The following is a 12,016-nucleotide window of genomic DNA, read 5'->3' as shown; positions in this document are numbered from 1 at the left end:
GGTACAATCGAGGGTCTCATGGACAAGCTACCTTAAATAGCTAAAACACATGACCACCATTCGATGGCTGCAAAGTCGGGAGTAAGAAGGATAACTCAGAAAGCAAAGATGATTCAATAAAGTGTGCGAAAAAAAAAAAGTATTCCTTTTACAAAGAATAAGCTAGGTTTCGGGGACGAAACCTCTTTAAGGAGGGAAGACTTGTAACATCCTAAAATTTATAATGTTAAATAAAGAAAGTTACGTAGTGATTTCGCGTTATTAATTAATGTCGAGTAAAGAACGGATCATGGACTTAGATTAATTAAGATGGGTTAAATGAGAATGGGCCTTAGGTCCATGGGCTTTAAGGGATATAAATATCCCTTAAACCAACCTAAAACCCTAAACCCTCATTTCATTTCCATCTTATTCTCTAGCACACACCCAAAACACACACGACCCGAACCAAGATCCAAAGGCAAGGACCCGAGCTCGTTGGTGCTAGATCGTCGTGACGAACCAAAGCAACAAGACCAGCTCGTGTTCGTAGTTCGACTCATTTACGGTACGTTTATATCGAGAACTTGTTCGTTTAGGTTTGGATTAGTATAGAAATGATAGATCTGTGTTTGTATGGTAAAAACGAATCCAACACAGCTAAACTTACTGAAAATGGTTATGATTTGATGGGTTAATCGATTGATAAAAAGAACCCGTAACCTATATGCCTAAATCGCACCCTTTAAACATCGATGTTAGGTCGATTTGATGGTTGGGGTTTGTAGGCGCTGGTCAGACGATTCCGTGGATACCTAAATCGAGTTATTTGGTTAAGAAACGAAGGATTTAAGAGCGAACAGTATCTGCAGCCGACAACTTCGCCTGCAAGCTAAGTTCGCCTGATGAACTTCGTCTGCAAAGCTAAGTTCGCCTGATGACAACTTCGCTTAAAGCTAAGTTCGCCTAAGGTTTAACTTCGCCTAAAGCTAAGTTCGCCTGATGAAAACTTCGCCTAAAGCTAAGTTCGCCTGATGACAACTTCGCCTAAAGACTTCGCCTAAAGCTAAGTTCGCCTGATGACAACTTCGCCTAAAGCTAAGTTCGCCTAAGGTTTAACTTCGCCTAAAGCTAAGTTCGCCTAAAGCCAAGTTCGATTAGAAAATAGATTAAAAACGATAAGTAAAAGTAAGCTAGGCCACCAGATTAGATCAGGCGAGTATTGATACGTGTAGCTTATACAGTCAGCCGAGCTCAGTTAAAGAAGGGATTTACAACTATCGGAGGAAGAAGCAGAGTTCAGGTGAGTTTCTAGCCCCATTCCTTGTTTTGTTTTCGGGGCTGTGTGCATACTCGATGTGTTGTTAATACATTTATCCTAAGTGATAAGTGTATGCCATATGTGATATATGTGATGGATATGAATGATTGCTTGTCGGTACGCGAACGATCTTCGGATATAGCGCGTACTGTCAGGTTAAAAATAAAGGTACGAATATTATATATCGAAGATGTATGAACATTACAAATGAATACTTGTCGGGGCGTGAACGATCTTCGGATATTGCACGTATTGACAAGGGGTATGGTTGTTAAATGAATGATGTAAAGAACGCCTAGAGTGTTCTTATGCTATAATGTAATTATTGTATATGTGAAGTATGTGTATACAGGTACACGAATGGTATGTGAGTTTCGACATAGAAAGTTAGGATGGCAAATCCCTCTAGCTCCTGTCGGACATAGACTCGGCTGGTGGTGGCGTAGTTAAGGACTGCGGGCCTTATACGTAACGTAGATGATAGATGTAAACGTAGATAGGGACCGTGGGCCTTATACGTGTTACAGATAATAGACGACAACGTAGTTAAGGACTGCGGACCTTATACGTGTTATAGATAGGCATCAGCATAGGAAAGGACTGTGGACCTTATACGTGCTGTATTTGTAGCATAGGGGAGGATTGCGGACCTCGTACGTGCTATGAATTAGGTTGCAACATAGGGAAGGACTGTGGACCTTGTACGTGTTGTGGATGTAGGATGGTATAGGGAAGGACTGCGGACCTTTCACGTGCCATGAATGGTGAACATAGGTAAAGACTGCGGACCTTTTACGTGTTCACGACCTTGAGTACAGGTATAGACGGCGGACTATGAACGTACTCTCGGTGGACTGAGGTTAGGGATTGTAGATATGTATGTATGGTAGTATGTATGTAGAACAGAAGGGTAACTAGTTAAGTATGGATATGTATCTTCGGATATGTATGTATGTGTATGTATTGTATGGCGTCCGATTAACTAGAACTCACTCAGCGTAGCTGACTTTTAGTATGCACGCAGGTGATCAGACCAAAGGACTAGCATAAGGATGGCACATGGCATGGATTGAACGGCTGGCATCTTAAGATGGAAGAAAAGATATTTTAAATATAATGATTTGTTTTATAATATCAAAGAAGAGATTGAATGTTTTGTAACGAATGCTTCAAGTAAACGTTTCCGCGAAAGTTTTAATGAAATCTGATTTGTAAGAACTGTGTTTATGATTAAATCCGACGCTAAAGTAAGGCTACCGGGTTCGGGGCCTTAAACACTACCGGAAATCTTACCGGAAACAATACAACCTTACCGGAAAAACGTATAACAAAATTGGCCATTACCGGAATATAGGAGACGGTTGAGGAATAAGCCGAGAGAGAGAGAGAGAGAGATTAAAATGGTTAGGGATTTGTTAGTGTAAGAAATTACCGTATGAATGTTAGGTATTTATACACGAATTTCCTATTTTAATTAGAAACAAAAAAATAGGGAAACTCAATTAACTTAAAATAAGGACGAAAATTAGGGAATTAGGATTAATTAATTTTTAAAATTTCAATTACTAAATGTAATGGTATTTCCCTTACATATATTATTATTATTATTATAATTATTATTAGCTTTTATATAGCTGTTAAACTGTGATCTTATTATTAATATTATTATAAGTAGTAGTAGTTTTTATATAACTGTTAAACTTTGATTTCCTTTATTTTGCTTCATGCACATGTACTTAGAGCCGAGGGTCTCTCTAGAAGTCACCTCTTTATTCCTTTGGATAGAGGTACGGTGTGCCTACATCCCACCCTCCCCAGACCCTACTTATAGCTTTGCTGTCGGTGGGATTTTACTGGGCATGATTGATTGATTGACAATTACTAAATGTAATGTTCATAAATTAAATCTATACTATATTTAAATCTAGACTATATTTAAATAAGGAATTAAACTTATTAATGTAGAAATATAAATTACTAATTCAAAAATTAAGATCTTCTTTCTAGAGTTGAAAAATTCAAAAAAAAAAGTTCATTTAGAAACAATAACACTTTTAAACCAAAAAAAAATACAAAAATGGACGATATAAAAACAACACAAAATAAAAACCTTAGGCACAAAGCTAACGGTTTTTGTTAAAGAGGGTTTGAAGGTGTAAGAATTATCGTATGAAACTTAACTATTTATACGGATTGAATTATGGTTGACTAAATTAGAAAAGGAAAGTATACAGGGAATTGATTTGAAACAAATAATTAAGCAATTTCAAAAATTTTAAAAAAACTTAAGGTAAGAACGATAAGTAAGGAATTAGGATTAATGGATTTTCAAATTTTGAATTTACTAAAATGTAATGTTCCAAATTTAGATTATTATAAATATAATATTATTTAATTTAAATTTAGATGTTGACTATATTTAAACAAACGGAAATAAACTTATTAATGTAAAAATATAAATTAGTAATTTATTAATTTACAAAAATATAATTAATCATCAATTATAACACCGTATATGTAATTTATAAAATAACAATGTCTATAATATATAAAATTACAATAAAATATTCAAATACTAAATTTTACGATAATGGTACAAACCGGTCAATTTGATAAATTTTTTTAAATATAATAGTAGAACCAATTATACTAAAGTTAAATTCATATTCTCTCTATATTGAATTCTATTGATGAAATATATATTAATTATCTTAATTATATATTATATATTATCTAAAAACCATTAAACCTGCTGAGAAGAAACAATGAGTGTGAATAAATCAATCATCAATAAAAAATAATAACATAAAATTAGTTTCAAAACATATTTAGCCTTATATTATACATAATAAATAAATTGTAATTAATTATTAACTATAATTATTAAGTAGAAACATAATTAAAAAAGATTCAAATTCAAAATTAAACATTAAATGAAAGATGAAAGAGAATACTTTAAGATAATTGATTAAGCTTATTTTAATTTATTATTGATTTATTTAATTAAGATGAAAAATGAAGAAGCTATTGATATACATGGAAACTCTAGTGAACAACAATAAGAAGGGGGATTTTAACATAAAGCCTATTGCTTTAATAGTATAGTTAGATTAAGTCCATTCAGAGTTATTTGAAAAAGATAGTAGGGTGGTTTTTGTTTAAAATTTTCAATTTTGTATAATTATTTTTAAGCATGTAAAAGAATCGAACAAACTATATAACAATTTTAAACAAAGGACAAAAGAGGCATCTAAATGAAAACCCGAAAATAATGAAAACCCATTTCATAACATGATATGATATGGGAAGATGTTAGAAGATCTTAAAAGCTCATGGTCTAAGTTTGTATCAAGAAGAGGGCGTGCATGTCTAATTTTAATAAAATGTCTTTCGAAAAACAAACACACTACAAACCTAGACGTTTGCGAGTGGTATAGCGTGGTGTGGACAAAAGAGGTCAAGAAGACCTTTCTTGAAAAAACAAACACCCTTGGAATAACTAACAACCATGTGATAACTTATGTTAGTTAGAGATGAGAGCCATCATGCCATATGAAATATGAATTTTGTAATAATTGAGATGTGATAATTTAGAAGTAGGTCATCCGCCATTATAATCGATATCGGTTACCGATCTCCTTTGGGTTGGTTGTGTTTGACAACCAAATATAAATTTAATGCTTTGTCATGGTGTTATGACAATATAAATGAAGTTATCTGATTATGCGGAGGAGACCTTTTAGTTTTTAAGCTGGCGCTTATTATTTTGGCATTGCTATTAGTTGTTTCTCTTTTTTATATCTTGTATGCATAAAACCATAAACTTGAGCCAGTTATAGTTCATATTGTTTATTATTTTGGTATTAATTCTCGTGTACCCGCCATGAAGCGTATGCTTAATGAATATGTACATCATTTCAAAGAATATTACCCATTTTCCCCTCTATACTTACATATATCACATATGTATATATCTCTATGTACATTCGATTACAAAACAAAAGGGTTACCAACAAACTTTACACATGCCTTGTGATCATTTTGTTTTCTTTTTTAAAACGAAAAACAATTTCTACCACTCGAAGACACTAACAGAAGATGTTACAAGAATTTCTATTGGTTTAAGCTTCAACTTCATGCTCTTGAAAAAGAGGAGTTACCAAATATGATTAAGATGTTATGATCCATTTAATGGAGAATTTTAAAACGGGGAATGAGATAATAAAGTTCATACAGGAGAAAAAATGAGTTTGGACTGAACTTACTAAACACGATTACGAGGCGATGCATGGTTTGCTTAAAGAGCTTGTCTTCTTTGTCTTATGTTTATGAAATTTATGATTCAAGTTTGTTGATTCGGGGATCTTGTTTGTCAATCATATGCTCTAAGGCGTGGACGTAAAAACTTTATGGAGTGTCTTCGACTGTAACATACAACAACAATGGTTGAAATTTCATTATTTTTGCATTAAAAAGTGTTGGTTAAAACTCACCATATGAGTTGAAATTCACGGTTACTACTAACTAAACACACTTTACTTGGAATTTGATTCAAACATCAATATTTAAATTAGAGCTAAAGAAAATATACTTGTGAAGTCAATTTCTTGATATGACTGTTGACCAAAAATTTAAAAGAAAATTTTTTTTTAACGGTGTCTCTCGCAGTTAAGATATATCGCACTCCTCGGTCCAACAAGAGGAGGAGCCCCGCCACCCCACTCGAGCCAGACTACTAAAATCTATTACAAACAATAAGACATGTGACGAAGCGGTACTATAACAAATCAAACTGCTACCAACCAAACCTCTATTATAACCCGCAGCAACGCGCGGACACTTCTGCTAGTATATTATGAATTCAAACTTAAAATTATAGTTACATGGTTAACTAGTCGTTTGATACCAAGAGGTTTTGTCATTTAATTTTGCCTGATTAGAGTTTTTTTATTTATTTGTTTCTGTTTCTTTTAAGTTGTCAGAACAACTCAAAACACTCATTTAAAGTTTAAACTATACTCTATAGTTCACCAAATAACTTGAACTCTAGACTTTTAAGCAGTGATGGATCAATGAATTATTTTATTGTGGAGTGATATCGGAACTTAACATTAATTTTAACGGGGGAAGGGGGGATCGGAATTTTTACATACAGATAACGAAATTTTTTTTTTAAGATGGGTGCCCCCTCCCTCCCCAACCCAACACATAAGTCTGCCTCTGCTTTTAAGTGAGTATCAACATTGCATTTTGCTTCTACTTAGTTTCTATTATTATAGCCTCTTGACAAAAGAAAATTACCTAAATATCCCTTTTGAAGAGAGAGAAAAGCAAAAGTAGGCCGTGATATTTCATTTTCTAAAAATAGCCCACAAAATACAAATTCTACGTGACATTGGGATTTTTCCCGTGAGTTTTCGTTGACCAATCAAGATCTGCCATGTGTTTTCCATTCCCACCTACCACACAAGTTTTCATCTCAAATCTGTCTTAAACGTTACTTTTGAAATCAAATCAATCCTAAAGAAAACCAACTTTAACGTGATGTTTCAAGTTGTTTTCGTCGGCAACGTGAGTTTTCAAAAAGATGGTTTTTGATACATTATTAGAGTTGAGGAGGTTGAGGAATTTGGTTAAAGATCCGGTGGCAGTAACGGTGACCGGAATAATGATGAAGATGATTAAGGTGATGAAAATGAATATGAGGATGAAGATGATGAATATGATTTTTTTTAAATACGAAATTCATTTGAAATTCATCTCCAAAGATGAATTTCAAAAAAACTTTAAAAACCATAAATTTGAAAACTCACGTTGCCAACGAAAACAGCTTGAAACATCACGTTAAAGTTGGTTTTCGTCATGATAGATTTGATTTCAAAAGTAACGTTTAAGATAGATTTGGGATGAAAAGTTGTGTGGTAGGTGGGAATGAAAAACCCATGGCAGATCTTGATTGGTCCACGAAAACTCACGGAAAAATTCCCAATGTCACGTGAAAATTGGATTTGATGGGCTATTTTTGAAAAATAAAATACTTTTGTTTTTCTCTCTTTTCAAAAGACCTATTTAGGTAATTTTCTCTCTTGACAAGTTACGGTTACCTGAACCCGTTATTTAACAAGTTACAATGTTACATAAGTACTCCGATAAATGCTTCTATGTAAAAAAAAAAATAAAAAAAAATTGAATAATGAATTATATGATTAATGTGAGGTAGTTGTCTTCCTATAAATGCACCAATATTAATTCAAAAACAAAAACAAAACACTTCCCTTTGTTCACATATAATAATATTCATTCACAAACCACAACCTCTGCAAACACACAGGTTCAAGTTCAGATTCAAATCATGAGAACAAGCAACCACTTGATTGGCTTACTCAACCTCCTCACTTTCATCCTCTCAATACCCATTCTCTCTGGTGGCATATGGCTCAGTACACGCGCCAACAACTCCGACTGCATGACTTTCCTTCAGTGGCCATTAATCGTCATTGGAGTCTCCATCATGGTCGTCTCACTCGCTGGTATTGCCGGCGCGTGTTATAGAAACACCTTCCTCATGTACCTTTACTTGTGGGCAATGTTTGTTATTATTGCGGTGTTGATCGGGTTTATTATATTTGCCTACGCGGTTACGGATAAAGGATCCGGTCGACCCGTGTTGAACCGGGTTTACCCGGATTACTACTTGCAGGTAGGGGTTTGTTTCGGTCGGTTTTGGGTTAAAACCGAACCAAAAACCAAGACTTTGGTTTTTATATTTTTAAAATTTCAAGGTTATGTTAGATTTCAGCTTTTATTTTTGTTTTGTCATTTAAGCTAGAAAAAAATTGGCTTAAAATAATTAATTTTGATTTAAATCATTTTTTCAATTAATAGTTAATCGATTATTAATTTATAAGATATTTGAGCTAAAATATTTAAGTTACATTTTTATTATATTTTAAACTAGAAATTGTTTAGAAAAAAATACAGACTCAAAATAATTAATTTTGGTCTAACTCATATTTTTTTAATTTGTAAACAGATTAATAATTTATGAGATATCTGAGCTAAATTATTTAAGTTACATTTTATTAACTTTTTATAAATTATTTAAATGAAAAATGAAAATCTATAAATTCGTTTAGGTTGGGTTTATATTACATGTGAAACCAAAAGTGAAATGTAAATTCGGTTTTTATAAAAACATAAAACAAAGTCATTGGTTTTTGTTTCATTTTGGTTTTTTTTGGTGAATTGGTTTTTGATCTATTTTTTGGGTTTATTGAACACCCTCATTTGCAGGACTATTCGGGTTGGCTCAAGGATCGGGTTGCCAGTGACAGTTACTGGGGTAAAATTAGATCTTGTATTCATGATTCAAAAGCTTGTGCTAAAACGGGTCGGGTCATTGGTGGGTATCCGGAGACTGCTGACATGTATTACCTGCGAAAGCTCAATCCTATTCAGGTGATCACCGTCGTTTCTTTTGTCTTTTAAACAGTTAATAAAAATAAATGGGAGATATTGCATAATATAATTATAATAATAATATTTTTTAATGTAATTTTAGAAAGTCGGTGTGAGTTCAGATATATCCTTGCTTAGTTTTTTATTTAATGTTCTAACTTCTAACCACTATTTGCATTATTTAACTTTTATTGTGGTTTCTCCCTTTTTATATATTAGAAAATTTTACTTTCCTTCAAACTACCAAGTAAATTACGGGTCCTATTATTTGTATTCTTTAAATACTTAGAAGGGGCTGTTTGTTTACATCTAAATGGAAGCATTCAAATGTAAATATCTGATTTATTCAGACTAGATGTTTAGTTCCAAATAGAAAAAATCTGAATGGTTAAAATTATGTCTGAATTATTCAGACTTATTCTTGTTGCTGAATGAGACAGAGGCTTATTTAAATTTGATTCATTCAGATCTGAATGAACCAAACAACCCCTTAATATTACATCCTTCTAATATTTTTAATTTTATTTATAGGATAACTTTTGCTTTACTTTTATAACTATATAAAACATGTTTACTTTATTTGTATTGCGAAATAAAATGAGTCGTGTCTACAAGGGTGAATCGGGGGGTGAGAGGGTGTCTGGGCCTTCGGGACATTCCTTAACTTTCACGGTAAAGTGTATATAATCAGAGCAGATATAGATATAGGATTTTTCCTTCTTCAAATTTTTTTATGGGATACCTCCAAATTTTCTATATCGATTACAACTCGATTTATGACACAACTACTCTGTTTCTGACATAACTTATATCAAAATTTAAGGGATTTGGATTTTTTATGCATTAAAAGGTTATACACGCATACTCTAGATTAAAAAAAAAACCCTATATTATGTCACAACAAAATAACTGGTAACTTAAACGTATAGTATAAGAAAGAGGGTTTCGTGGAAAATGTTTCGAAACTACACTTCATTATTTTGTTTACATTTTAATATTTAAAGTACAATTAAACTTTTAGGAGTGAGGTTTTTCAGGAAAAATATAACATATAAATATTATAGCCCTTTAATATCCTTAATTAATCTTCACCGTCCAATTGACCGTCAACACAAAAGGACGAAACTACCACAACCAAGACATTGGCTGGCATGCCAATGGGACTTTTCACATGCATAGATCAGAGAGCTCACTTTATATATAAAGGGTAATTATGGAATAACATTTTAAATTTGTGTCGTGGTGGGTTAAGGCTGATTGTTACGGAGCTGTAAAATGGTCGTTAAAGTTGAGGTTGTGCACTCATAACGATGGCTACACTGCGGCAACGGTGTTATGCCCCCCCCCCCTTTTCTTCGGCGTTGTGGGCGTTAATTAACGCCAGGGGAGGCTCGGAGGATGTGCGAGCCGCACCATCGGCCGGGCACATAAGTTTCAGGGGCACAAATTTTTTTATACATGTTACATATATATGTTATTTTGGTGTTAATAATAAAGTTATTTGTAATGTTTTATTAGATAATTACTTGCTCAAAATGAATTATGTTTATAATAAATAGATCGATAAAAGTTTTATCCATATATATTAGCGAATAAAAAATTTTCGTTAAGACCTACAGGCTTATTTATTTTTGGCTCGGCTGATGTATTTAAATTCTCGGAGACGGCCCTGATTAACGCCATAACTTTCCTTATGACAGGAAAAAGGTGGGGTAACCCACTAACAATCAAACATCTTTTTATTTTTCTTTATTTTCTCCACCATCCATAATAACTTTTTAACCCATAACACCCTGGTTCACAAGTTGGTTTGTTAAAGCCCACTGTGTACGTGGCTGTGACGTGACGTTTTAACTAGTTCATCCTTAACTAACAAGTTGTGATTTAACTAATATTTACATAATAAAAAAAGTAATAATAAAATAAATGTGAGTGTGTGTGTGTTTGCATATGATTGGTGAGTTTGAAGTGAGGCTCACCCACCAAAAGGGGGTAGGGCGTTAATGGGATGGCGCTGGAGAGTAAAAATGGGTTTGACGCCTGAGTGATAATGATGGTGTTGTGATTTGGCACCAGCTCTAGCGGGTGACTTGGCTTTTGACACCTCCTTAGCCCCTCCACAATGGAGAACCTAACAACTATTAAATAAAAATTTGAACATGTTTTTGCATGTTCTATATTCCATAACATAACATGTTTTCAGAACGATTAATTTACTAAATAAACTTAATATTAATGTGTGAACATGTTTCCAGTCTGGATGTTGCAAGCCACCAACAGAGTGCGGGTACACTTATGTGAACGAGACCGTGTGGACCCCGGTGAATTCAGCAGCATTACCTAGCAATCTTGACTGCAATAGGTGGAGCAATGATCAAGAGCAATTATGCTACAACTGTGACTCGTGTAAGGCGGGAGTGTTAGGGAGCTTAAGGAAGAGTTGGAGGAAGGTGTCGGTTATCAACATTGTTGTTCTAATCGCGTTGGTCATTGCCTATGTCGTTGCTTATGGTGCGTTTAGGAACGACAAGAGGATGGATAATGATGAACCGTATGGTGAAACTAGGATGGAGAAGGCGCGGCCCACTCGGATACATTTCTAGTTGGCTTGATTGTTGTTTGGATTTAAGATGATTTTGTCCATTTGATGGGACCATGTTTTTTTTAAGGTGGCTATGTTTTGAATTTGACATGTGTACATATGGTTGGATATTAGGGTCACATAGTCATATGTTGACGGATGAGATTAATTAGAAACATTAAAGTACTGGATAGGGGTGCTTATGGTATGGTTTTCGTGGTTTTTAGATTAAAAAGTGAACCAAACCGTTAGTAACGATTTTTGAATTTTGTAAACCGAAACTAAACCATAGAACTTTTAAACTAAACAAAACTAAACCATTAGTAACGATTTGGTTCCGGTTTGGTTTCACACTTTAGGATTGTTAGGTTTTTATACATGATGTCTTATGATACATTTATTAAAAGGTTGTAAATAATTTTCAAAATATGATAATTTTATATGTTGTCCACAGAAAACTGTTTTGAAATATATAAAACACAGTCACAAAGTAAGTTGTCTAATGGTAAGCCTAACATAGGATTTGGGGCTTGGCTCATTTATACTTTCATGTTAGTATTTTATCACACTAATAACTATAATTTAATTATGTCTATCAATATATTTGTGTACATGCATGTATAATATAAAATATTTAAAAATTTTATATTAAGTAATCATACGGTCCGGTTCGATTT

At 33.4% G+C, this 12,016-nt stretch overlaps 1 protein-coding gene across 1 annotated transcript; it reads left to right on the top strand.

Annotated features, from left to right (window-relative positions):
- The first annotated feature begins 7,587 nt into the window (after positions 1 to 7,587).
- On the top strand, positions 7,588 to 11,451 carry LOC143635910 (tetraspanin-3-like). The gene is made up of 3 exons (XM_077103622.1): positions 7,588 to 8,000; positions 8,594 to 8,758; positions 11,014 to 11,451. Exons 1-3 carry the CDS (start codon positions 7,653 to 7,655, stop codon positions 11,359 to 11,361), a joined length of 861 nt encoding a protein of 286 aa, XP_076959737.1. The 5' UTR covers positions 7,588 to 7,652; the 3' UTR covers positions 11,362 to 11,451.
- The last annotated feature ends 565 nt before the right edge of the window (positions 11,452 to 12,016 follow it).

Source organism: Bidens hawaiensis, unplaced genomic scaffold (genome assembly GCF_021521415.1).
Source record: "Bidens hawaiensis isolate Kalapana, Puna unplaced genomic scaffold, B.hawaiensis_p1.1 tig00007738_1, whole genome shotgun sequence".
NCBI lineage: Eukaryota > Viridiplantae > Streptophyta > Magnoliopsida > Asterales > Asteraceae > Bidens > Bidens hawaiensis.
The sequence above is the reverse complement of the archived record's forward strand: the minus strand, read 5'-3'. Positions and strand labels throughout refer to the sequence as shown.

What these genes read in the sequence shown, in the direction of transcription:
- LOC143635910 (XM_077103622.1), top strand. Translation starts at nt 7,653, where the DNA reads ATGAGAACAAGCAACCACTTGATTGGCTTACTCAACCTCCTCACTTTC. An exon ending in ACCCGGATTACTACTTGCAG is followed by an intron (nt 8,001 to 8,593) that starts GTAGGGGTTTGT and finishes CCTCATTTGCAG; the next exon opens with GACTATTCGGGTTGGCTCAA. An exon ending in GAAAGCTCAATCCTATTCAG is followed by an intron (nt 8,759 to 11,013) that starts GTGATCACCGTC and finishes ACATGTTTCCAG; the next exon opens with TCTGGATGTTGCAAGCCACC.